At 48.0% G+C, this 27,209-nt stretch overlaps 2 protein-coding genes, 1 long non-coding RNA gene and 1 other non-coding gene across 6 annotated transcripts; 2 read left to right on the top strand and 2 right to left on the bottom strand.

Annotated features, from left to right (window-relative positions):
* Positions 1-1,333: 1,333 nt before the first annotated feature.
* YWHAH-AS1 (YWHAH antisense RNA 1) lies at positions 1,334-14,123 on the bottom strand. Its single transcript, XM_015150105.3, is given in 4 exon segments — positions 1,334-2,259; positions 5,717-5,771; positions 5,773-5,927; positions 13,986-14,123. Coding segments are annotated over 3 exon segments (486 nt in total). The 5' UTR covers positions 5,872-5,927; positions 13,986-14,123; the 3' UTR covers positions 1,334-1,927.
* YWHAH (tyrosine 3-monooxygenase/tryptophan 5-monooxygenase activation protein eta) lies at positions 13,396-27,209 on the top strand. 3 transcript variants are annotated; one of them, XM_077948885.1, is made up of 4 exons: positions 14,582-14,674; positions 14,802-14,917; positions 16,498-16,519; positions 25,746-27,209. In XM_077948885.1, the coding sequence occupies exons 1-4, from the start codon at positions 14,660-14,662 to the stop codon at positions 26,397-26,399; spliced, it is 807 nt and encodes a 268-aa protein (XP_077805011.1). In that variant the 5' UTR covers positions 14,582-14,659; the 3' UTR covers positions 26,400-27,209.
* LOC144331810 (uncharacterized) lies at positions 18,940-20,679 on the bottom strand. The gene is made up of 2 exons (XR_013399313.1): positions 19,692-20,679; positions 18,940-19,141 (listed from the first exon to the last, which is right to left on the bottom strand). It is a non-coding gene; the product is annotated as an uncharacterized LOC144331810 (long non-coding RNA).
* Positions 23,050-23,152, top strand: LOC114670702 (small nucleolar RNA U13). Its single transcript, XR_003720397.2, has one exon. It is a non-coding gene; the product is annotated as a small nucleolar RNA U13 (small nucleolar RNA).

Below are 27,209 nucleotides of genomic sequence, written 5' to 3'. Positions count from 1 at the left end.
ATCCTGGCCAGGTGTGGTGGCTCACACCTGTAATCCCAGCACTTTGGGAGGCCAAGGCAGGCAGATCACTTGAGGCCAGGAGTTTGAGACCAGCCTGGCCAACATGTTGAAATTCTGTGTCTACTATAAATACAAACATTAGTTGGGCATGGTGGTGTGCGTCTGTAGTCTCAGCTACTCAGGAGGCTGAGGCAGGAGAAATGCTTAAACCTGGGAGGCGGAGCTTGCAGTGAGCCGAGATGGTGCCACTGCACTCCAGCCTGGGTGACAGGCTTTTGAGATTCCATCTCAAAGAGAAAGAAAAAAAAAAGGCTTTGTCCTTTTTCCTGAGGGCAATGTATGTAGGAACACCAGATTTAGCAAATTAAAATATAGGTTGTCCTGTTAAATTTGGATTTCATATGAACAACAAATAATTTCTGTAGCATGTGTATGCAATATCTGGGACATTCTTATACTAAAATATTATTCATTGTTTATCTGAAGGTTTTTTTTTTTTTTTTTTAAAGACAGGGTTACACTATGTTGCCCAGGCTGGCCTCAAACTCCTGGCCTCAAGCGATCTTCCTGCCTCAGCCTGCTGAGTAGCACTATGGGTGTGTGCCACCATACCCAGCTTGAAATTCAGTTTTAACTGAGCCTCCTGTATTTTCTCTGGAGACCTTAAGTGTGGGATCATGGAAAGGTTTTAAGCAGGGTGAGGACAAGGTCAGATTTACATTTTGGGAAGCTCCCAGGATTCATGGGAAAATAGACTGGAGAGAGACCAGGAAGGGGCGGGGGATGAGGTTCCTCCTATTGTCCAGGCCAAAGAAGTGGAGGTCACCACCAGGAATGGGGCCATTGCATCATGTCTTCCAACACATCTGCCTCCCCAGCTAGGCATGTGGCCTTGGATAAACCCCAGCTAATGAAGCCCCAGAGGGCTGCAGGCCAGTGAGACCCCAGCTCTGCTGTGTGAGCCACCGGCATGGTTTGCTCCCTCCCGGATGCTCATCTGCCGAAGGGGCCAGAGGATCAGAGAGATTGTCCATGAGGGCCCTTCTGCTTCTGCTTCCGGGGCCCTCCGCCCATCCTGGGGCCCCCCGCCCATCCTCTCTCTGATACCTCTCCTGGCATGGGTCCACCAGGGTGAAAAGTCCAAATCTGAGATGCCTGGCTCCCAGATCATCCTTCCTGTGCCTCCTTGCTCCTTCTTCCCTCCCGCCATCACTCTGCCCGATGAATGCCTGAAAGGGCCCCGCATCTCCTCTCTCCAACCTCAGGTGCCAGGCTTGGTTTTGGAGAAGGGTCTCAGCCTGTGTTGACAGCCTGCGATGTGTGAAGCTAGGTCTTCAGCATCACTCGTTTTACTGAATCCTCACAGCAGTGCTACGAGGAAACCATCATCCCCATTTCACAGATAAGGGGGACTGAGGCTCAGTGGTCCATTTGCTGACCCAGTCACACAGCTGTGCAGGGGGCAAACCTGGAGTGGAGTCCAGGTCTGGCTGGCACCAGTGCTCTGCCCTCCCCCTGTCTCCATGAAATGTACCCAGGAGCCCCTAATCCCCCATTGATTTAGTGCTCGGGCTCGGTCAGCAGTCTTCTTGTTCCACTGCAGGCATGTGCAGCCCCGGCTCTTTCTGAGTTAAGCCAGGGACTGAAATGGGTCAATGATGCTCATCTGTTGGGAGCTTTATGATTTATGAAGCCCTTTCCCATTTGTGCCCTCCTCACAACCCCACGGAGACTCTGCACGGCCCCTCCAGCTCTTGGAGGCTGCATTTTGCCACAGTGAAGGCCACATAAAATATTAACAGGGCAGCTCCTGGCCCCGCTGTGACGTCAATTACGGGGCTGCTTGGTGAGGGCTGCGGATGCCTTTCCAAGGTGAAGCGGTGACCGGAATTCAGCTGGCTCAAATGGTGTCCCAGGAGGCTGGCTGTCAGGACTCGGAGAAGATGCTGCTAATGTGAGGCGTGGCAGGAATCCAAAAGCTTTCCTCTGATCTTCCTGTCTCCCTCAGGGCCTGGTGGCATCCTGAGGCTGGCGAGATGCATTCAGTCATTTGGCAGGTATTTACTGGGCACCTGCTGTATGCCAAGCACAGTGCGAGGCTCTGGGGAGACGGCTGTGAATGTGATGAGGTCTTTGCATAGTGGTGCTCCCTGTGTGGTTGAAGAAAGGGAGAAACCCAGCTCTGTGGGCTAGGGCAGGTGCCCACTCCAGCCTGAGGCCAAGGGATCCTTCCAAAAGAAGTCAGGGTGATACTGAAACCTGAAGAAGGAGCCCAAGTTAGGTAGGGAAAGAGGAGGGGTGAGAGAACAGACATAGAGAATACCTTTTGAGCTCGGATCCTGGTTCTACCTGTTCCTAGCCATTTATCTACAAATTAGGTTCCCACCACGCAGGGTTGTTGTGAGGACCAAATGAAGCCGTTGCTAGCAACAGCACAGTGAGGTGCCCAGTGGCTCAGGGGTAACTGCTGTGAAAATAGCTCCGGGCCACGCATGGTGGCTCACACCTGTAATCCCAGCACTTTGGGAGGCTGAGGCGAGAGGATCGCTTGCATCCAGGAGTTCAATACCAGCCAGGGCAACATATTGAGACCCTGTCTCTATAAAAAATAGAAAATTAGCCAGGTGTAGTGGTGCACACCTGTAGTCAGTCCCAACTACTTGGGAGGCTGAAGTGGGAGGATCACTTGAGTCCAGGAGGTCAAGGCTGCAGTGAGCCAGGATTGCGCCATTGCACTCAGCCTGGGTGACACAGGAAGACCTAGTCTAAAAAAAAAAAAAAAGGAAGGAAAGAAAGAAGGGGAAGGAAGGATGGAAGGAAAGAAAGAGAGAAAGAAAGAAAGAGAGAGGGAAAGGGAAAGAGAAAAAAAGAAAAGAAAAGAAATAGTCTGTGTTTTATATGATTCCTTTGCATTGCCAGGAATTCTTGCCCTCATTTTGTAAGCAGAGAAACTACTGAGGCTCAGATAGGTCAGAGAGGTGACCCGACATGGCCAGGGTTATACTGTGGATTAGACCCCAAGTTGGACATGTGACCATAGGCTCTGACTTGGGCTTTTTGCCATACTCTATCCACAGGCAACCCAAGCAATTATTTCAGCTCAGTGAGACACAGAATCCCACTAGTGCTTCCCAGTATGAGTTCCTTGGCTGCATGTCCAAGGGTAGTCTCAGCCTTCTTTGCGGTAAGGCCACAGCTGTCTGATGCTTAGCCCAGGGTTGGGCTTTGGGAGGCCTGGGCATAGGCTTGATTTCACTAACCTGCTGTGTGACTGTGGGTGAATTACTTTCCCTTTCTGAGCCTTAGTTCCCACAGGGCCAACTGAATGACCAGCTGTTATTGTCTGGGTCTCTGATCTTCCCAGTAGTGCTGTGGCAAAGGAACTACTTTAAATTCCATATTAAAGGTGAAGAACCAGGACAGGCGCGATGGCTCATGCCTGTAATCCCAGCACTTTGGGAGGCTGAGACAGGCGGATCACTTGAGGTCAGGAGTTCGAGACCAACCTAGCCAACACAGTGAGACCACGTCCGTACAAAAAATACAAAAATTAGCCGGGCATGGTGGTACATGCCTGTAATCCCAGCTACTCAGGAGGCTGGGGCAAGAGAATTGCTTGAATCTGGGAGGCGGAGTTTGCAGTGAGCTGAAATCACGCCACTGTACTCCAGCTTGGGCAACATGCGAAACACTGTCTCAAAAAAAAATAAAATAAAATAAGGAACCAGTGGTCTGAGATGGACAAAGTGGCATGCACAAGGCTACACAATTACCAAGTGGGGGCCAGGATTTGGGGATAGCCCGTTGCTGGCAGAGCTGGCCATCAGTCCACCATGCTGTGCTGCCTCTTGGAGTAAGAAAGCCAAACTGAATTGTCTCCAACATCTTTATTATGGGCCTGTGATTCTGTGAGTTCCCTGCTGCCCCAGGCCTTCAGGGCTCAATGACTTCATGGGGAAGCCATTTCAGGTTAAGCTGGTCCTCCAACTGTCCCCATTTAAAGTAGGTAACAGCCCAGTAGTCAGCACTCCCTCCCTCCCTCAGACACAGCCTCATTCCTCCTGAATGAAGAGGTCTAGCGAGGACAGTGACATGCCCTTTTTATTCTCCCCCACCCCCCTCCACCCCGCCTCCGACATGCCCATTTTATGGAAAAGAAAACTGAAACTCAGAGAGGTCCAACAACTTGCCTGGGTTTCCCCAGCTACTATAGAAGAGCTAGATTTGAGGCTGGGTCTGGTAACTCCATATCTTGTACTCTGAATAGCTGCAAGCTGGCCAGATTCAACAGGACAGCTCTCCTCCTTCTCTGGGCTCCCTCCTGGCTCCTGCAATCCTGCCTGCCTTCCCCCTTGCTCCCTCCCTTTTCTTGCCTTTCACTCAGCTGTCACTTAATGTTAGCTGTCAGCTGATTTCAGGTGTTCCCCTTCCTGGGGTGGAAGGGGAGAGGACAAAAGATCTTGGCCACTCACAAAGGGGGCTCTGGTGATGGGAGTTTTGTAATACGCAGAAGGTGTAACTGAATTCAATTTAGCATTCATGGAGCAGTGCCTGGATCCAGGACACTCAGCCAGGCATCCCAGGGGCTCAGATGGTGAATGAAACACAGGCCCCATCCTCCAGTGTTTACAGTCTATTACAAAGGACAGGGCTGTCTCCTAAGGAAGTGGGAAGCAGAAGATGTATGTAACAAAGAGTGTGAACCTTATAGTCAGAAAGACCTGGGTTCAAATCCTGATTCTTCATTTAATAGCAGCGTGACTTTGGGTAAGAGGATGCCTCCCTGAGCTTTAATTTTTCCATCTGTTTAATGGGTGTAAGAGGAATAGCTCCCATGAGGATTAAATGAGACCTTATACTACATTAAATGACAAAACATAGTGCTTGATGCCCAGTAGCAAGCCACAGACATTCCTACCAGCGTCACTCTAGGCAGACAATGGATACCAGAGTCACAGTGGGAGTAGGTGGAAGGCGAGAGCACTTCTAAGTTGGAGAAACTTACCTCCTCTTTAGAGGAGCTAAGATTTCAGTGGGTATTAAAGGAGTGTAAGAAGCAGAGAATGAGGTGGAGGGATGGGAAAGAACATTCTGGAAACTCATGGGCAGAGTCTGGGAACCTGGTGGGCCTAATGTGTCCAGGAAGTGGGTGATGACCTTGAGAAGATGGGCCAGGGGCAGGTTATGAAAGGCCAGGTAGAGGAGTTTGTATCTTTAAAGAGGGAATGGGTCCTACCCACGACCCCAGGGGCAGCTCAGTGCTGTCTCTGCAGAGGCCAGCCAGCCTCCTACAGGAGTCGGCGTTCTCATGTGGCTATGGTCCTCTCAGATCTCTTTATCTCCTGAGTCGGGGCCAGCCTGCCACCATTATCTACAAGAAGACAGAAGGCTATAACAATCTGCTTGCCTCCTACTAACATACTGGGGAGAAAAAGATGTTTTTTAGCATAGTTGCCTGGCAGAGAACCATGGTGAAAATTCAGCGACCCTCTCCCTTGCTTCCCAGGGTACAGTTTCAGCAGCAGCTGATGACAGTTATGCTGATAGCTCAACAGCTAAAAGAATGTTCTCAGGCTCTCTGCAGGTCAGGGGCAGTGGTGGGAAGAACGGTGAAGATGGAGCAGAGCCCCTGCTCTCTGTGCTGTAGCTGGGCAAGACACTTAACCTCCCTGGGACTCAGTTTCCTCATCTGTAAAATCAAAACAATAATACTGACCTTGCCTTAACCAAGAGACAGCACAGTAGCAAACTGCTGGCCCATGGCCTGCTTGCTATGAAGTAGGAGTTCATTACCTTCTTCACTCCAGGTCTTGACATGGTCCAAACACTTGTCTTTTGAAGCAACCCTGTTGTATCCTCTTGAGTTGTCATTTGTCATGACATTGTCTGCTGGTCTTCCAATGGTGAAATATCCTAGACACTCAGAGCTGAAAAAAAAAAAAGGTACTTTGCCATTCATCATTGCAGCCTCTCATTTCACAGATAAGAAATCCAAGGCTCGGGGCGAAGGAACAGCCTTCTCCAGCTTTCCCGGACTATGCACAACAGCCCCTCCCACCCCAGCCCACCCAGTGGGAACCATGTGAAAGCTTGAGGCAGTTATTCAGATGGTTCAAGCCAAAAGATCTAGAAAATTCTTGCTAAGAAACACAAGCTCCCAGACCATCTGCAGAACTGAAACAAAAGCCTCTTTCGCCCTCATTTTAACTGCAACTCAATAGGTGTTGGCTTTGCCTTCTCCCCCAGAGCTGAGCTCCTCTGAACAAGCTGGTGGGGGGCGGGCGCTGGGACTGGGGCTCTGAGCTCCACCAGCTCATAGAACCAGCTCACAGATTGCAGCTAACAGGACATTTTCGCACTTCTTAATGCCAAAAGCTGCCTTGGGTGCTGGTTTGCTTCCAAGGCGGGCTTTGAAAGAGGGTTGGAAGGTTCTAGATGATCCTGAAATCTCTGCGCTCAGGATGCTCTTAGTTAAGCAAGGGGTGAGATTTGGTGTCAGCAAAAGGATATTGGGGTCAAAGTAGATAGTGCAAAATGGAGTTGAGTGGGGAAGGCTTCAGATGACTGCAAGAATCCGACTCTTCTAGGCCTCAGTTTCCTCATCCATATAGTGGGGCTAACAGCCTCCTTCCAAGTGAGGATGTGGGGAGATAATATGAGAGTAAAGTGTTCATCCTCAAATCAGGCAGAGGGTAAGTGATTAAAAAACAAGAGCTGCTGTCTGTCTGTGTTATTGCTGGTGGTTTTATTATCATTGACTGGGTCGGTAAGGTCACCTTGACTGCAGGTGGCCTACAGTGGGAGAAAAAGTTAAAATCCTATCTGGGTGACATTAATAATTTGTGGACAGGCGGCTACTCCAGCTCAAGATGGTAACCATGCCAACATTGCAAACGCCATCTCTCCAGAACAATATCATGTCTCCTTTGTAATAGGTCCCTTGGTGTGCAGACTTCTCAGCAGCTCAGAGTGTCTCAGAGTATCCAAGAGGGGGGAAAAAAAAAAACCAGGACGTGCCTTTTCTGGGTCATCTATTCACTGGGCTCTGGTGGAGGGTTCTGGCAACGCTTTAGAAATGCAGTCCCACGTGAAGAGCAGTCCTGACCACTGGCTCTGGGTGGGATGCAGGTGAAGAATTCTTTTTTTTTTTTTGAGCCTTGTTGTCCAGGCTGGAGTGCAATGGCGTGATCTTGGCTCACTGCAACCTCTGCCTCCGGGGTTCAAGCGATTCTCCTGCCTCAGCCTCCCGAGTAGCTGGGATTACAGGTGCCGGCCACCACACTCGGCTAAATTTTTGTATTTTAGTAGAGATGGGGTTTCACTATGTTGGTCAGGCTGGTCTCAAACTCCTGACCTCAGGTGATCCACCCACCTTGGCCTCCCAAAGTGCTGGGATTACAGGCGTGAGTCAATATGCCTGGCTTTTTTTTTTTTTTTTTTTTTTGAGATGGAGCTTCACTCTGTTGCCCATGCTAGATGGAGTGCAATGGCATGATCTCAGCTCACTGCAACCTCCGCCTCCCAGGTTTATGCGATTCTCCTGTCTCAGCCTCCTGAGTAGCTGGGATTACAGGCACATGCCAACACACCCTGTCAATTTTTGTATTTTAAGTAGAGACGGGGTTTTGCCATGTCGGCCAAGGTGGTCTCAAACTCCTGACCTCAGGTGATCTGTCCACCTTGGCCTCCCAAAGGGTTGGGATTACAGGCATGAGCCACTGCGGCTGGCCAGTTTTTCTTTTATTTTTTTTGACGACGGAGTCTCATTCTGTCGCCAGGCTGGAGTGCAGTGGTGCGATCTCGGCTCCCTGCAACCTCTGCCTCCCGGGTTCAAGCGATTCTTCTGCCTCAGCCTCCCAAGTAGCTGGGACTACAGGCGCCCAACACCACGCTCAGCTAATTTTTTGTATTTTTAGTAGAGACAGGGTTTCACCATGTTGGCCAGGATGGTCTTGATCTCTTGACCTCATGATCTGCCCGCCTCGGCCTCCCGAAGTGCTGGGATTACAGACGTGAGTCACTGCGCGCGGCCTAAGTTTTTCTTTTTTAAAAATATTTTTTGTAGTCCCAACTACTTGGGAGGCCAAAGCAGGAGAATTGCTTGATGAACCTGGAAGGCAGAGGTTGCAGTGAGACGAGATCATGCCACTGCCCTCCAGCCTGGGTGACAGAGAGAAACTCCATTAAAAAAAAACACAAAAAAAAACCCCTATATGTGTGTGTGTGTGTGTGTGTGTGTGTGTGTGTGTGTGTGTATATATATATATAGGTTTTTTTATATATATAAAATATATATACACATATTATATATGTTATATAAATATATTTATATATTTAATAATAATAAATATATAAATATATATATTATTATATATTTATATATTTATATATATTTATATATATTTATATATTTATATATATTTATATATGATATAAATATATCATAATATATGAATTATGATATATAATATATGCAGGACATTTCACACTTCTTAAGGCCAAAAGCTGCCTTGGGTGTTGGTTTGCTTCCAAGGCGGGCTTTGAAAGGGGGTGGAAGGCTCTAGATGATCCTGAAATCTCTGCGCTCAGGATGCTCTTAGTTAAGACACAGGGGTTGAGATTTTGTGTCAGCAAAAGGATACTGGGGTCATATCATATATTATATATATAAATATATAATATATAAAAGTATATCATATATATGTAAGCATATATGTGTGTGTGTATGTGTGTGTGTATATGTGTGTGTGTGTGTGTATTTTGTTTTTGTTTTTTGTAGAACTGGGGTCTTGCTATGTTGCCCAGGCTGGTTTTGAACACTTGGCCTCATGTGATCCTGCCACCTCAGCCTCCCAAAGCTCTGGGATTATAGGCATGAGCCACTGTGCCAGGCTATTGATCCCTTTTTACAAGTGACTTGCCTGAGGGTCCTCAGCTGGTGCACTGGCAGAGTAGGATTTGAACCCAAGACAAGAACCATGTTCTTTCTCAAATCACACCACACACGTGTGTTCAGGAACCCAGGGGGATTTTGTTCTGTTCCCCGAATGATACCCTGCACTAGGAGAAGACACAGACTTGGCTCCTCTAGTGGGGACCTGCTCTGAGCCCTGAGGCAACAAAGTGTGTTTGACATTAACCATTGACCTCCCTCAGCTCGCTCAGGCGCTCTCTTTGAAGTTGTTCAAAGGCCCTGTTTATCGATAGGAGGTATAGCCTTAGGAATAGGTGACCTGTCCCAGGTGGTGACCCTGGTTTTTACTGATGAGGCTCTTGGGCGTTAGCAACTCTCTCCTAAGGGCAAAGAAGATGGGTGCTGGTAAGAGTGTGTGGGATGCTCGGTGGGAGGCTTATGTATTCTTTGTATAATCTGAGTGACCCCAACAGGGGAGTCACACTTTGAGCTCTTCTCAGCTGACATCAGGGGGCAGTGTGAGGCCCTCAGACTTGGGCGTCTGACGGACCTGAGTTTGAATCCTTGCTTTGCCCATTCCCAGCTGTGTGACTTTGTTCAAACCATGGAACAGCTCTGTGTCAGTTTCTTTCTCTGTAAAACAGGAAAGGAGGCCGAGCTCAGTGGCTCACGCCTGTAGTGCCAGCACTTGGGAAGCCGAGGTGGGTGGATAGCTTGAGCTCAGGAGTTCAAGACCAGCATAGGCAACATGGCGAAACCCTAGCTCTATTAAACAAATTAAAGAAATTGGCTGGGCGCAGTGGCTCACGCCTATAATCCCAGCACATTGGGAGGCTGAGGCAGGAGGAACATTTGAGGTCAGGAGTTAGACACCAGCCTGGCCAACATGGTGAAATCTTGTTTCTATTAAAAATACACACAAGGCCGGGCACAGTGGCTCACGCCTGTAATCCCAGCACGTTGGGAGGCCGAGACGGGCGGATCATGAGGTCAGGAGATCGAGACCATCCTGGTGAACACGGTGAAACCCCGTCTCTACTAAAAATACAAAAAAATTAGCCGGGCGTGGTGGCGGGCGCCTGTAGTCCCAGCTTCTAGGGAGGCTGAGGCAGGAGAATGGCGTGAACCCAGGAGGCGGCAGAGCTTGCAGAGAGCGGAGATCGCACCACTGCACTCCAGCCTGGGCGACAGAGCGAGACTCTGTCTCAAAAAAAAAAAAAAAATACACACAAAAAAATTAGCTGAGTGTGGTGGTGCATGCCTGCAGTCCTAGCTACCTGGGAGGCTGAGGCAGGAGAATTGCTTGAACCCGGGAGGCAGAGATTGCAGTGAGGCAAGATTGTGCCACTGCACTCCAGTCTGGGCAACAGAGCTAGACTCTATCTCTCAGGGGAAAAAAAAAAAAAAAAAAGACTAAAAAATACATTTAACAGATGAAGCATAAGAGTTTAAATAATTTTCTCTGAAAAAATTAGCTGGGCGTGGTGGTGTGCGCCTTGTAGCCCTTGTAGCTTTTTAAAATAAACTATTTTGTTTTTTGAGAAAGGGTCTCCCTCTGTCACTCAGAGTGGAGTGAAGTGACATAATCATAGCTCACTGTAGCCTTAACCTCCTGGGCTCAAGGAATCCTCCTGCCTTAGCCTCCTGAGGATCTAAGCTACTTGGGAGGCTGAGGCAGGAGGATCGCTTGAACCTGGGAGGCAGAGGTTGCAGTGAGCCAAGAGAGTACTATTGCACTCCAGCCTGGGTGACTGGGTGAGACTCTATCTTAAAACAAAACAAAACAGAAAAGCAAGCAAACAAAAAAACAGGAAAGGAAATCGGACCAGCCTTACAGGGGTATCTTGAGGGAAAAAAAAATGCCCAGTTCTGCAAAGCACCTTGCTTGGTGCTAGGAATGTGGTAGATGGTTCCTTAGAGTGCATGAGGATGGGGTCACCAAGGATAAGGCAGTGTGTGAAGAGGGCTCGGGACAAAGCCCTGAGGAACCCTAGTATTTCCGGGTAGACTAGAAGACAAGCCCACATAGCAAATAGAAGAGTAATGGCTGGAGCAGCAGAAGGGAAGCTGGGAGAGCCGGTCAAGGTAGGGTGAGCAGTCATGCCCAGTCCAGCCAAGAGGGCCAGGGAGGTGGGCACTATGAAGCGTCCTTGGCTTTGACAACAAGGAGGGCTCTGGTGGCCACACTGGAGGAGTGGGGACAGGGCCAGAGCACACTGAGCTGATGGGTGGGTAGGAAGTGAGGAAGAGGAGATGGGGAAGTTTGGTGAGAAGAAAAGCTTCATGGGAGAACCAGAGTGTCATTTACACATGTCAGAAATCAATTATTTAGAATGTTCCAGCTCTACCTAATTTTCACTGTTTTGAAATCAATCTTAGTCCAACCTGATCAGAAAAGCTGGAAGGGTTCTAAGCCCTCTAAGAGCTAGAAGGAACTGAGGAGGTGCCCCCATCCAGGGCTGGCCCTCCTCCCACCTCTCACTGGGACCCCATCCTTCTGGGGGGTGGAGTGGATGATTCATTACTATCTAGAATGCTCTTTAAATATATTCACTAGGGGAAAGATCAGACTGGTTTGTTAACCTCGATTCCAACAGCAAAGGTGACTCTTCAAAGCATGGTGAAGCCTGGGGTGGGTGCCTCCTCCCAGGCCCACATTCAAATCCTGTTTCATGGGCCCCCAAAAGTGTGATCGTTTTAGCATCACAGCAGGAAGAGGAAGGCCTGGGAGGCAAGAGACCTGGTATGGAGGCCCCAGCTCTGGTCACTCGCTGTGCAAACTAGGGCCAGCCCCTCCTTTCCCTCAGACCTCAGTTTCCCCTTATTCAGGACAAGGGGTTAGATAGGGGTGATTCTAAGGGTCCTGCCAGCTCTGACATTCCAGCATGTGGATATCTATTCTTTAGTCCTTGAAACAGTTAAGTCTAATTCTCCAGATGGAAAACAAGTCCAGAAACGGCCTAGTCTCCAGTTCCCTCCCTTCTCCTTTCAAACACGTCTTACTCTCTAGAGCAAGATTCCAGGCCTGATATATGGCTTCTCAATTACCTAAGGATGAAGCCTCAAATCTTCCACCTGGCATTTAAAACATTCCGTAATCTTGTTTTACCCAACCTCACTTCCCATTGTTAGGCCTCTCTTCTCACCATCTCCCAGGTCACTGCCAAGCCTTTGCCCATGCTGTACCCCAGGCCTTAATCTCTTTCCTGACTCTACTCCAAGATCCAGCTTATCCCTGCGGGCTGAGCATGCAGTAGATGCTCAGTAAATTCTCAGCGATCCCAAGGCCCCTTCTCCTACACTGCCTTTGGCATGTTGGAAGTCAGTTGGGGCCCTGTTTTAAGCATTATATTCCTAGCTTGTCGGGCAGCCCAGCCCAGGGCCTGGCACAAGGAACCCTCAGTATCCAATGCCAGCCAGGATTGGGAGGGGCTCAGTGACCAGCCAGTTGGGCCACCCCAGCTCTTTGCCACAAGAGGAAGTCCAGCCTGGGTTTGGACTCAGATCCTGGCCCCACCACTTAACAGGCTGTGTAAACTTGAGCAAGTCACTACCTTGCTTTTCCTCAGGTTCCACATTTTAAATATGGGGAGACCAGCTGTGTCCACGTGGGCTGGGTAGTGAGGATTAAAGAGGAGAATGCTCGTACGGGACTAGCCCTGGGCTGGCTCCTAATGTGTCCTGAATATTACTTGTCTCGGCCTGGTCATCCAGTCCCCTCTGGTGGAAGGCACAAGCCTGCCCAAGGCTATGTCTCAGGATGTGTGCGACTGCATGTGTCTGTGTGTGTGGCGGGGCCGTCCCCGAGGGTCGGACTCGATTCTGCCCGGACCAGTGCAGACCCAAGCACAGGGTGTGGCCTAGCAGAACCCACGGACAGGCAGGGCTCGGGGCGGGCGGGACGGCTGGGGCGGGGCGGGGCTGGGCTGACCCGCCCCTTGGGGCACGCGGCCTCCCGGCTTCTCCGCGGGTAGGTTTGCTTGCTTTTGGGGCCCTTCTCAAGCCACATCGCTAACGTGGTTGAAGTGGTGCGTTTCAGGGTGGCGCTATGACAATGCACTCCCCGTGCAGCCGCCATCACCGCGCCGCCTCCTCCGGCTCCGCAGTCTCCTGCCTGGCTTTCCCTTCTCCACCTCCATCTCTGCGGCGGTAAAATGCAGCACTCGCAGAGCGCCTGCGCGGCTTTCAAGCGGGGCGGCGGCGGCGGTGGCTATTTATAGTAGGTGACGTCACCTTGAAATAGACCGTTAGGGCCGGCCCGCCCTTCCCCCCTCCCACTCCAGCCGCTCCCCGCCGCCCGGCCTGGCCACTCTCACTGCGCAGGCGTCGTTTCGTCCTCCCATCCCCCAGCGCGACCGCCTCTCCTCCCTCGGCGGTGTCCGCGGCGCGAGCCACAGCGCGCGGGGCGAGCCAGCGAGAGGGCGCGAGCGGCGGCGCTGCCTGCAGCCTGCAGCCTCCGGGTCGGCCGGCGAGCCAGTGCGCGTGCGCGGCGGCGGCCTCCGCAGCGACCGGGGAGCGGACTGACCGGCGGGCGGGCAAGCGAGCCAGCGGCGTGAGGCGCGAAGCGAGGCCGAGCCGCGAGCGACATGGGGGACCGGGAGCAGCTGCTGCAGCGGGCGCGGTTGGCCGAGCAGGCGGAGCGCTACGACGACATGGCCTCCGCCATGAAGGCGGTGAGCGCGCCGGGAGCCCAGGCGGCTGGCCGGGGAGGCCTGGCTTTGGGGAGGGACGGGGATGGCCGCGGGCGGCGTTCCCCTCCCGGCCATGGGCGACCCCACGACCCGGCTGGGCGTGGCCGCCCGCGCTTCCCGCTCCCGCTGGGCGCCCCGCCACTTCCTGAGGCTGGGCCCGGGCTGGGGGATCCGGGAGGGTGCATCTCGGGGTCGCGGCGGCAGCCCCGTTGGGGGCGGGCGGGCCGGGGTCGCCACATCTTAGTTCGGATCCCGGGCGGGGGCAAAGGGTGCCCTAGGGGTCGTGAAGGAGCCGCATTCCTCCTACTAGAGCGTTTCACCGGACCCGGGGGCCCCCCCTCTCGTCTTCCTCCGTTCCCCGACTTGGAATAAAGAATCACCTAGTGAGTGGCGCCCTGTCTCAGCTGGTTTTCTCTGCTACGTCCTGAAGTCTGTAATTCCGATCTGTTTTGCTCTGCTTGTTCGAATTGTTCTGGTTTCATCTTCCCACTCCTGGGGGTCTGGCTTTGTGTGCGAAGACCCCTTTCCTGCAGTCTAGGCGTGGACGAGGGCGAGAGAGGGGGCGGAGGGTGTGGGGCCCATCACAGCCCCAGGTTTGCTGCTGCGCTGTCTGCCTGGAGATTAAAATGAAACGTGACTTCTAGGTGAGACTAATCTGTGTGCCTTTGCATTCCCGAGACCCTCATAAATCGATTCTGCAGCTTCTTCTCCGGTGGAGGAGTCGTGCCCAGCCACACCCTAGCAAAATACCGTGGGTCACACACCACCTGCATTTCTGAGTTCCGGTTACCATCTCACTCACTCTTCACGTTATTTTACGTTTTCTCTAAATGAGTATTTCCTCTCACTGTGTCAAGGTCACACAGTGATAGAACTACAGCTGCGGCCACCATCCTGCTATGTTCAGTGTACAACCTCCTGAGACCTGGGAGGAGCCCCTTGAACCCCGCCTTAGACCTACAGATGCAGAAATTCGGGGGTGAGACTCATATCTGCATCGTAACCAGCTCTCACAGGCGATTTTTAGCTGGCTTAAGTCTGAGAATTACTGCCCATGACTATAGTAAATGTATCCTTTGCTGGCCTTTTGGAGGGAGTTGCGAAAAAACTGCAAATACAAAGGCTCCCTAAAATCTTAAGTCATTTGGAAAGCTCATTTGAAGGCTGTTGACCTTAATGTCAGACAAAATATGTAGTTGGGGCTAATATTTAGGATTGTTCAGGTAAGAAAGGTACTTGAAGAGTTGCCTTTCCTGTGGTGTCCTTGTTACACACAACTGGGTGTGTTTGGAGACCAGCAACACTGTTGCCCGTATGTTGATTTGTGGGTGATCTTGACTTCAGCACTATTAGCATGCTGTTTTGGTGAGGCAGGAGGTTTTCTTCCAAACCGGGGGGCCGTCTAGGTCTGGAGGCTGAACTTCATGTAGTTCAGGGGGTCCTTTAAAAGAAAATCTAAAATATAATTTTTGCATATTGTACAGAAATGGGGCTGACTGAATGCATTTCCTTGGAAGGGATCCCGAACCTTAATTTTCTTTGGGATAAAGCTGCCTCTGTCCACAGCAGGTCACACTTAAAACTCTCCTCCCCAGTTACTGAGTGGTGCTGGGATTATGCAGGCTGAGGCCTCGCCACACATTTTCATGAAGTGGTTGCTCACCCTCTTAAGTGAGACGTAAAGACTGCAGTGTTAGGAGCCCTTTGGGAAATAAATGTGGTGAAAAGAAAGGAGGGACAAGGTTTAAATGAAGGGGAATGGAGGTGAAGGAAAAATGGCTAGAAGGTGCGTTCTGAAACAATCAGAAACCTGAAGCAACTTGAAATGGGGGAAAAAGGCAAGAATGGAGAGATGTTACCAGAACAAAATCTAGTTTGAGTAGAGAAAAAGATTGGCTTTCTAGTAGGCTTGTAAAATGCTTTCCTGCAGCTAGCTACTAGTGTCCATAGATCTTCTCTGGAGGGTTAAGGTAGCCTTTTGTAAACCAAAGGAATCTATAATATCTATATTTGAAATAATGAGTTGGAAAAGCCAGCCAGCATTGAAGAGTCAATCCAAGCTTTAATTCTGCCATCTCAGAATTGTGATAAACCATTTCTCCTCCATCATCTAAATGTAATATATTGTGCTTATAGATATTTTCTTTAAAAGAAAAATAATATGTTGGAAAGGACTGGCAGGAGTCACTTTCCCTGCTAAATTGGTGTTTGTAGATTAAATTCTTAATGTTGGCCGGGCGCGGTGGCTCACGCCTGTAATCCCAGCACTTTGGGAGGCCGAGGCGGGCGGATCACAAGGTCAGGAGATCGAGACCACGGTGAAACCCCGTCTCTACTAAAAATACAAAAAATTAGCCGGGCGCGGTTGTGGGCGCCTGTAGTCCCAGCTACTGGGGAGGCTGAGGCAGGAGAATGGCGTGAACCCGGGAGGCGGAGCTTGCAGTGAGCCGAGATCGCGCCACTGCACTCCAGCCTGGGCGACAGAGCGAGACTCCGTCTCAAAAAAAAAAAAAAAAAAAAAAAAAAAAAAAAAAATTCTTAATGTTACTGGGATGACTCAGTCTCTATTTTATTAATCTCTTTTGGAAAAGGTGTAAATTTCAGTAACCCTCTGGGTTTACCTGGGCTTTGTTCAGAGCTGTGGAGGTAAGTAGCCTGTTGTAGGGAGGATGGAGCAGGACACCTGTGTTGAGGATATATTCTGATGCCACCACTCTGTAACCTTGAAACTTAATCTTGGCTTTAGGTCCTCTGAAGTATAAAAGTAGTGATGTTATTAACAAGTCAGTTTTGCCTTCGGTCTTCTAACTTGCTTTCTGTTTCCTTCACAATTAAAATGCTCACCTGATAATATTGCCTTCCTGTAATGATTGATGTTCCTTATTCTACCAGCGTCACCTGGAGGACAGTGTTGGTAAGCTTGAAGAAAAATCGTGCATATTGGAAACAATGGTCTTGCCTCAAACCTGTTGAGAACTTCTCTTCCCTGCTTCTCTCCATAATTTGAAGAAGCAAGAAATGTTTCTGAAGTGAAGCATAAAGGAGTATCTTCAAGCTCTCTTTATCTTATACCTACCAGCTTGCATAGAGTATAATAGTGGGAAGAAACATTGTGAAAGATTGTAGAACCTAAGTCCTTTCTAGGCTAGGCTTTGAATGACCTTACCCAATTTGTAGTCTCTGTAAGTACCGTTTGATAACTGAAATAAACCTATAAAGTGGGATTAAATGTTAGTCCGGAAAACTAAGTGATTTAAGGAAAGAGGGAAAATAACCAGATAGATTTCTGGATATTCATAGACATAATTTCATCATGTCTTTTTTTTTTTTTTTTTTTTTTTTTGAGACGGAGTCTTGCTCTGTCGCCCAGGCTGGAGTGCAGTGGCCGGATCTCGGCTCACTGCAAGCTCCGCCTCCCGGGTTCACGCCATTCTCCTGCCTCAGCCTCCCGAGTAGCTGGGACTACAGGCGCCCGCCACCTCGCCCGGCTAGTTTTTTTTTTTTTGTATTTTTTAGTAGAGACGGGGTTTCACCGTGTTAGCCAGGATGGTCTTGATCTCCTGACCTCGTGATCCTCCCGTCTCGGCCTCCCAAAGTGCTGGGATTACAGGCTTGAGCCACCGCGCCCGGCCTTCATCATGTCTTATGGCCCTAAGTAATCTATTTTATATTAAAACATAGGTGGTAATTGTGAAGTTATCAAATGTAAAAATTACTGGAATAGCATGGTGTTTTAACACTGATAAATCAGTTGACTACAGTGTTGACAGAAAACGGGGAGAAACACATTTGAAGTACTTGCAGAATATATATATAGAAATCTTAAGTGCAGGAAACAAAACTACAGTTTAAGGAAACAGGAGTCGGAGAGGAAGGGCACTTGGCCCAACTACTGGCAAAAGGCTGTTGTTGCAACAGCTGTGAGATTCTGGGAAGTGGGGAAATGAGCAGGTGCTGTGTAAAAGTGCACAGCTGACTGCCCCAGGTGAGACAGATCAGTGTCACAGTAGGAGGATTTTGAGGTGTACCAAAATTGTGATTAGTATGGTTTTTTTTTTTTTTTTTTTTTTTTTAAAGAGATGGTCTCGTTCTGTCGCCCAGGTTGGAGTGCAGTCGTGGGACTATCATAACTTGCTGTAGCCTTGAGCTCCTGGGCTCAAGTGATCCTCCTGAGCAGCTATGACTACAGATGCATGCCACCATGCCCAGCTAATTTTTAAGTTGTATAGACAGGTCTCTATATGGTGTCCAGGTTGGTTTCAAACTCCTGGTCTCAAGCAATCCTCCTGCCTCAGCCTATCAAAGTGCTAGGATTACAGGAGTGAACTACCACACCCAATGAGTATGAAATCTTAGAGCCACATTGATACTATAGTTTGAAATATGTAAAAACTAGGGAGCTATGTTTCCCACTAACTAGGCATTTAAAATGTAATCGTCTTGGAGGAGGGAAGAAGGCCCTGGAATTGTAATAGTTTGAATTTAAAGGGTCTTTCAGGTGGGCCACCAGCTTACATGGCTTTCTTGCTCTGAAGTAGGAACTGTGGTCCCCATGTGGGTTTGGGTCCCTGAATTATCCCCAGAAGAACTTCCACAGGCCAGAACTGACTCCCTTAAACCAAAAATGTATTTTCTTTGATGGGGATTTTTTTTTTTTTGAGACGGAGTCTTGCTCTGTCTCCCAGGCTGGAGTGTGGTGGTGGGATCTCAGCTCACTGCAACCTCCGCTTCCCGGGTTCACACCACTCTCCTGTCCCAGCCTCCCGAGTAGCTGGGACTACAGGCGCCCGCCACCATGCCTGGCTAAGTTTTTGTAGTTTTAGTGGAGACGGGGTTTCACCGTTTTAGCCAGGACGGTCTCGATCTCCTGACCTCATGATCCACCTGCCTCGGCCTCCCAAAGTGCTGGGATTACAGGCATGAGCTGGGGATTTTCTTTAGTTGGTCTTTGTCTGGGATTTTATATTAGTGACAGACTACAGTGTCCCACTTTTCCAGAAATATGGTTTTGGAGAGGGTACCCCCAATTTTTTTTTTTTTTTTTTTTTTTTGAGACAGAGTCTTGCTCTGTGGCCCAGGCTGGAGTGCAGTGGCGCGATCTCCACTCATTGCAAGCTCCGCCTCCGAGGTTCAGCCATTGTCCTGCCTCAGCCTCCCGTGTAGCTGGGACTACAGGTGCCCGCCACCGCACCCAGCTAATTTTTGTATTTTTTTAGTAGAGACAGGGTTCCACTGTGTTAGCCAGGATGGTCTTGATCTCCTGACCTCGTGATCCGCCCGTCTCAGCCTCCCAAAGTGCTGGGATTACAGGCATGAGCCACTGCGCCCGGCCTGTTTTTTTTTTTTGTTTTGTTTTGTTTTGTTTTAATGTGTGTTACATTTAGCAAGTTTATAGAACTTATTTTACTTTTTTTTTTTGGAGACAGAGTTTTGCTCTTGTTGCCCAGGCTGGAGTGCAGTGGCGTGATCTCGGCTCACTGCAAGCTCCGCCTCCTGGGTTCACGCCATTCTGCCTCAGCCTCCCGAGTTGCTGGGACTACAGGAGCCCACCACAATGCCCAGCTAATTTTTTGTATTTTTAGTAGAGATGGGGTTTCACCATGTTAGCCAGAATGATCTCGATCTCCTGACTTAGTGATCCGCCCGCCTCGGCCTCCCAAAGTGCTGAGATTAGGGGCGTGAGCCACCTCGCCCGGACTTCCGTATTTTTTAGTAGAGACAGGATTTCACCATGTTAGCCAGGATGGTCTCGATCTCCTGACCTTGTGATCCGCCTGCCTCGGCCTCCCAAAGTGCTGGGATTACAGGCGTGAGCCTTTGCGCCCCGCCTTTTTTTTTTTTTTTTTTTTTTTCCTTAACAAAGTATTGAATTTGAGTTTCTCCTGAGTTAAGATGTGCAGGACTATGTTACATTTTATTTGGGGTATTTTAAGAAATTATTTCATATTCTTTTTTTTTTTTTTTTTGAGACGGAGTCTGGCTCTGTCGTCCAGGCTGGAGTGCAGTGGCCGGATCTCAGCTCACTGCAAGCTCCGCCTCCCGGGTTTACGCCATTCTCCTGCCTCAGCCTCCCGAGTAGCTGGGACTACAGGCGCCCGCCACCTCGCCTGGCTAGTTTTTTATATTTTTTAGTAGAGACGGGGTTTCACCGTGTTAGCCAGGATGGTCTCGATCTCCTGACCTCGTGATTCGTCCATCTCAGCCTCCCAAAGTGCTGGGATTACAGGCTTGAGCCACCGCGCCCGGCCTATTTCATATTCTTGACACCAGTTGTTTCTGCATATTGCCTTTAATGTATTTTTCTCCCTGCACCCTTTAGTATATGTTTATGCAGGCCCCAAAATTTCTGTCTCTAGGTTGCTGGTAAAATTCCTCCTAGTGTCCCAAGTGGAGGCAGCTTGTCTTCTGCCCCAGCATTTTGGTGCTCCTCCCACCCTACTCCTGGCTGCAGTGGCATTCCTTTCTGCGGTGGTGAGTGTTGGCACTTCCAATGATCCGAACCTGGCACAGCTTCTGAAGCCTTCAATTCTGATGCCTCTAGGGACAGTAGCATGCAGTAATGCCATTCAGATGCTGTTGTATTTAATCCTTGCCAGTCCCCATGAAAATGTTCAATTATGTCAAAAGCAAGGCAAAGGCAGTCTCTTGACTATACTAGGGCAGCTGTTTTATTTGACTAAAATTTAGCTTAGAGTAGATGTAACTTACCTGAACTTGCCTGCTCTGAGCTTGAAGTTTAGCCTATAGTAGCGTTACAGAATTGCAGCCTCATCCTGATAAAGATAAGGGGCTCAGCCTGACCCTGGCTGGCGATGTTCTTGCACAGTGGCCCATAGGACTTGGTCTGTTGGTGGATATCTTGCCAGCTTGGGGCCAGGCCAGGCAAGATCCTCACTTCCTAAGCATAAACTTGGGAAAGAGCTCAGCAAGTTTTCATCCCTCTAGCTCACTTTTTTTTTTTTTTTTTTTTTTTGAGACAGTGTCTTGCTCTGTCCTCCAAGCTGGAGTGCAGTGGCACAATCTTGGCTCACTGCAACCTCCACCTCCCAGGTTCAAGCGATTGTCATGTCCCACCCAACTAGCTGGGATTACGGGCGCACGCCACCTTGCCTGGCTTATTTTTGTATTTTTAGTAGAGACGGGGTTTCTGTATGTTGACTGGGTTGGTGTCCTACTCCCTGGCCTCAAGTGATCCACCTGCCTTGGCCTCCCAAAGTGCTGGGATTACAAGTGTGAGCCACCATGCCTGGCTCCTCAAGCTCACTTTTAACACACACACGTACACACGTACTTCTTCCAAAGAAGCTTAAAGATTTTATGATGTGGTTATGTTTACTTAATCGTGAGAATCATTTACTTACTCATATCAAAAGCAAGCTGGTTGGTGTAGATGTGGGTAACTATAAAGGATGAGCCCATAGCATATGTGGAGCTGTGAAGGATGGCAGCATGTTTGAGTGAGGTGACATTACCCCCAACTTAGGCAGCTATGGCCTGGCAGCTTGGGGGTGGCATTTTGTTTGCTCAGTGTTACTTTTGATGTTGGGTGTTTCCAAGATTAAGAACTTTAAATTTTCCTCAATAGTCCCCGTACTATTTTTGGCGGTGGATCTGTTTTTACTCACACACACATAGTTGTTTGCCTTGTGAGTAGTGGGAGGAGGCCTGCAGGGGTTTTTGGGTAAACGAATAGTGTCATAGGAAGATAAGTGAATGATCAGCAGGCCAGGTCATTTTTGACATTTAGCAATGTTGGGTAGTCCTGGAGCAGAGAAAATGTGAAATGAGTGCCCTGGGGTGGGGACTAGGTGTAGCCAAAGGCTGTTTGGTCAGGACATTAGTAAAACTAGCTGGCAGGGAGTCCAGTCCTTAAAATAAATGGAGAGGAGGGCCTTTGTGCATGGGAAGAGCTCATCAGTTTAAGTTTGTCATTCAGGAAGGGTGTAAGTAGGATTACAGAGGGTGGGAAGGCAATCAGGACACCTAGAAAGCAGAGAGGCTGTGAGCAGAGGTGGCAAACCCCCTGGTTTGTGGCCAGTTGAAGACTCAGTGCCCAGCGTGGCTACACTGAGGGAAGGTGCCATGTGGCAGAAATGACTGTCGTAATCCTGGTGTTAAAGAGTGGAAAGAAGGCTGAAAACTATTGTCTAGGCCTGCCTCTAAAATTGTATGTCTTGTTTTTGCTTCATGTTCCTGATTTGTAGAGATGCAATAAATCATTTCATTAGGTTTTGCAGCTGGTCATAGGTGGCATGGTTGGGACCTGGAGAGCATCCATTACTCTGTGTTGCCACCCAGTGTTTGCCTCTGTTAGTACAGTGTATGACTGAACTTTTCATTAGTGCTCCTGGCGCCTGTATTTTGGTATTTGATGTGTTGGGAACTGGTTCTAAGTATCATCTATCAAGATTGGCTATAAATCTTTTTGTTTTAATGGACCATCTGATTTTACATGGGTCTATAATTTTCCAGTCTGGGAAAAACTCAGATTTCTTTAGTTATCTGTTCAAGTAGTAAGCCATCTTCATTTCATGTTTCCTTTTGTCAACTGAATTATAACCCAGGAGTATTAAAAAATACTATATTTAAATATATCCAGTTATTTCCTAGTTAGGCCCTGGCTGGGGTATGAGGAACAATATTTGCTTGCTGAGATATGTTAGTCACCCTCAGCTAATGCTGATAGTGATTCATTCAGACTGGCAGGCAACCAGATGATTGTTACATAAACACTACTACTCCCAGTAAATGATTTTTCTTGTGAAGGTGTCATAAATACTGCCCAGTAGCCTTTTTGGCAGTTCAGTCCTGAGGGAGAAAGAATACTCTTACAGATAACACCCAAACTTCACATTAGTAGGATCAACTTCATCATGCTGTGCCACACCTTTTATTGGTGCACAGGAAAAATGAAATCATGGAATGTTGGAGCTGAAGGAGGCCTTGGAGATCATTTGGGCTAATCCTGCTTATTTTACCTTTGATGTCCAAAAAGGTTGTGATTTGTTTAAGGTCACATAGCTAGCTCAGACTAAACTCCAGATGTCTTGGGTTTAATAATTATACTGCCTTTTGTGTTATGCAAGCACTCATACATACGTGTATTTCAGATATGCACTCTCTTTAAATGACATACTCTGGGAAGTTACCTTGGTGTATCTTTGCCAGTTTCACAGAAGCAGTTTTGTTAGTCACAGGAGGAAGTATATTGTGACTCCTTATGGATATTATTTGCATTTTAATGCCAAATGGCCTTAGTTGGATTTAATTACTACAAGATCAAAGGAGCTCTCCAAATTCTGTTATTGTCTCATGCTTTATTAAATGTTGCTCTAGAAATGCAAGTCATTCTAGAGGATTCAAGCATTCTGAAATTTATCAGAATATTTGGGATGGAATTTTGATTTAGAAGTGTGGCTCCCTTAAAAGACTAAGTAGTTATTCATCTTTTTGTAGTTTGTAAGTGTGATGATTGGGTTTTGACATGCATGTGTGAGGTGTGCCACCCTCAAACCTTGTTACGATGTAGACACATGACCCTCTGATGTGGGGAGAAAAAGACTAAGTTATTAAATATTTACAAAGTCTATTTTCCATAAGAAAATGTATGTAAGTGTTTAAAGGCACTTACTAGAGGAGGAAACTAGTCGGGTTATAGGTGTTCAACGTGATTTAAGGGGAGCATTGATTTTAGATTCATGGTAGACTGGAGCGGATCACAGTGAGAGGTATGGAGACTACTGATGAATATGTGAGGATGAATAATGAGAACCCTGGCTTGACGGGAGTGGAGGCGGCACCCCTGGGAATGGTGAGGATAGCTGTTAGCCAAAGACCACACTGAAGAAAGAAGTGGGGTTTGGTTGATGGGTAGGCAAAGGAGAGACTTAATCCTATGTTTGTAGCAGAAGAGTAGGGGTTCTGGGGACAGGGAAATGGAGACATTAAGAGTGAGCTGGTATTTTTATTTTGTCTGGGGCTTGGGGGTAGGGAGGACTCAGACAATTGCTTGTTTTACTTTGTAAGAACTTGGCACAAGTTTTCTGATTTTTACATGTAATAATGATTACACTTGCTGCTTATGTCCTTGAACCACTAATTCCCCAAATAAACCATCATTGTTCAGGATTTCTGATACTCCACTGCTCAGTCTTCTCAATTCATTTTAAGTGTGTCTATTTGAATATGCTATTGATAACTTTCCCCACTGAACTTGGCTTTTTCCCTCTATTGGAGGTTCTGTCCTTACAGACTGGTTTAAGTAATACCTTTTTTGTTTAGTGTTTTATGGTTTCCTAAATGCTTTGCTTTCCTTTTTTTTTTTTTTCAGTGTTAAAATTAAAGACCTTTACCAGTAGGTCATACTAAGGAATCCCTCTACTTTATAGACGACACACCATCTTTTAAGGGCTTGTGAAATGTCCTGGGTCAATTTAGCAAGTCATTTTCTGTGCTTGGGCCCAGACCAACTCTATTAGGAACTCTATTAGGAAACTCTGTTAAACAGTTTCCTAGGGGTTGCTGAACCTAGTACAACAAACTGGATAGCTTAAAATAATAAATTTATTCTCTCGTAGTTCTGGACGCTAGAAGTTTGAAAGTGAGGTGTAGGCAGGCCACATTCCCTCTGAAGGCTCTAGGGAAGAATCCTTCCTAGGCACTCTCCCAGCTTCTGGTGACTTCTGGCAACCCTTGGTGTTCCTTGGCTTGTAGATGCATAACTCCAGTCTTTGCCTCCACTGTCACATGGCATTCTTCCTGTGTGTGTGTGTGTCCAAATCTCACTATCCTTATAAGGACACCTGTAATTGCACTTAGGGCACACCCTAATATCCAGTATGACTTCATCTTAACTAATTACATCTGCAAAGACCCTATTTCCAAATAAGGTCACAGTCACAGGTGCCTGGGGTCAGAACTTCAGCATATCTTTTGGCGGGGGACACAGTTCAACCCACTGCAAAGTCTAATAATGCTCTTCCTACTAACTGCATAGCTAGTTCACTTGTAGCTGGCATCAGGGAGAACGAAGGGAAGTTAAAGCTTGTGAAATTTAACTCTCCCACTTAAAATAATTGATGCTTCCATCCTTGATGACCAGAGTTTCCTGTGAGGTAGGTCAGAGTACAACTTGCTGCTGAGTAGCTGTGCTTCTTTTCACCTGGAGCTGGGGGCACTTTCATGTCACTAATGAATTCTTCTTCATTTTGGTTTGGGAGAGGGCTGGGAGTATCAGTCAGGGTTCCATGTGTGGCCACACAGGGTGAAGCTCTGGCCACTGGATCTGTGTGATGTTCATCTGATCTGTGGAGCCCCACCACCTGTTAATGTGTATTTGAGGAGTGGTTGGTTCTTTCCAGAATGTAAAGCTGGAAGCAGAGTCTGGAACACTTCCAGTCTGTCGTCTTTGAACATCTGACAAAGGGACCGCATGATCTTACTGTTCTGAGTTTTTTTTTTTTTTTTTTTCTTTTTTGAGACAGAGGCTCACTCTGTTGCTAGGCTGGAGTGCAGTGGCGCAATCTTGGCTTGCCGCAACCTCTGGGTTCAAGCGATTCTCCTGCCTCAGCCTCCCAAGTAGCTGGGACTACAAGCGCACCCCACCATGCCTGGCTAATTTTTGTATCTTTAGTAGAGATGGGGTTTCACCATGTTGGCCAGGATGGTATCGATCTGTTGACCTCATGATCTGCCCGCCTTGGCCTCCCGAAGTGCTGAGATTACAGGCATGAGCCACCGCGCCTGGCCTGTTCAGAGTATCTTTTGCAGAGTAGCTGAAGCTTGAGGTTTTCTTCATTGTGTACTGCTGCTGTACAACCTTTTCATAATTATCCTGAGTCCCATTCCTGTACCAACATGAAAGCAACATCTTATGAGACCTCATTTATGAATTTCTCAAGCCCCTATGATTTTCTGTTTTGGGTGCCAAGTATTTATCTCTTCTATTAGACTACAGTCTTTTCTTCACATAGGATTCATGTCTATATTGGTTTTGTCCATGGGTGGTTTTTATTCTCCAGAGTGACTGACTTGTTCATAATCCTGTTCTTGAGAAGGATTGTTGATTATGTTGAAGGGAAGGCTTCTTGCCAAGATTTTCAGATTTTCCTTTCAATGTTTATCTTCTTGGGGTTTTGCAGGTGACAGAGCTGAATGAACCTCTCTCCAATGAAGATCGAAATCTCCTCTCTGTGGCCTACAAGAATGTGGTTGGTGCCAGGCGATCTTCCTGGAGGGTCATTAGCAGCATTGAGCAGAAAACCATGGCTGATGGAAACGAAAAGAAATTGGAGAAAGTGAAAGCTTACCGGGAGAAGATTGAGAAGGAGCTGGAGACAGTTTGCAATGATGTCCTGTCTCTGCTTGACAAGTTCCTGATCAAGAACTGCAATGATTTCCAGTATGAGAGCAAGGTGTTTTACCTGAAAATGAAAGGTGATTACTACCGCTACTTAGCAGAGGTCGCTTCTGGGGAGAAGAAAAACAGTGTGGTCGAAGCTTCTGAAGCTGCCTACAAGGAAGCCTTTGAAATCAGCAAAGAGCAGATGCAGCCCACGCACCCCATCCGGCTGGGCCTGGCCCTCAACTTCTCCGTGTTCTACTATGAGATCCAGAATGCACCCGAGCAAGCCTGCCTCTTAGCCAAACAAGCCTTCGATGATGCCATAGCTGAGCTGGACACACTAAACGAGGATTCCTATAAGGACTCCACGCTCATCATGCAGTTGCTGCGAGACAACCTCACCCTCTGGACGAGCGACCAGCAGGATGAAGAAGCAGGAGAAGGCAACTGAAGATCCTTCAGGTCCCCTGGCCCTTCCTTCACCCACCACCCCCATCATCACCGATTCTTCCTTGCCACAATCACTAAATATCTAGTGCTAAACCTATCTGTATTGGCAGCACAGCTACTCAGATCTGCACTCCTGTCTCTTGGGAAGCAGTTTCAGATAAATCATGGGCATTGCTGGACTGACGGTTGCTTTGAGCCCACAGGAGCTCCCTTTTTGAATTGTGTGGAGAAGTGTGTTCTGATGAGGCATTTTACTATGCCTGTTGATGTATGGGAAATCTAGGCGAAAGTAATGGGGGAGATTAGAAAGAATTAGCCAACACAGGCTACAGTTGATGTTTAAAAGATCCATTTAAAACAAGCTGATAGTGTTTCGTTAAGCAGTACATCTTGTGCATGCAAAAATGAATTCACCCCTCCCACCTCTTTCTTCACCTAATGGAAAACTGTTAAGGGAAGCTGATACAGAGAGACAACTTGCTCCTTTCCATCAGCTTTATAATAAACTGTTTAACGTGAGGTTTCAGTAGCGCCTTGTTTTTGCCTCTTTAAATTATGACGTGCACAAACCTTCTTTTCAATGCAATGCATCTAAAAGTTTTGATACTTGTAACTTTTTTTTTTTTGGTTGCGATTGTTTAAGAATCATGGATTTATTTTTTGTAACTCTTTGGCTATTGTCCTTGTGTATCCTGACAGCGCCATGTGTGTCAGCCCATGTCAATCAAGATGGGTGATTATGAAATGCCAGACTTCTAAAATAAATGTTTTGGAATTCAGTGGGTAAATAAATGCTGCTTTGGGGATATGA

Source organism: Macaca mulatta, chromosome 10 (genome assembly GCF_049350105.2).
Source record: "Macaca mulatta isolate MMU2019108-1 chromosome 10, T2T-MMU8v2.0, whole genome shotgun sequence".
Classification (NCBI taxonomy): domain Eukaryota; kingdom Metazoa; phylum Chordata; class Mammalia; order Primates; family Cercopithecidae; genus Macaca; species Macaca mulatta.
This window is presented reverse-complemented; position numbering and strand designations above follow the sequence as displayed.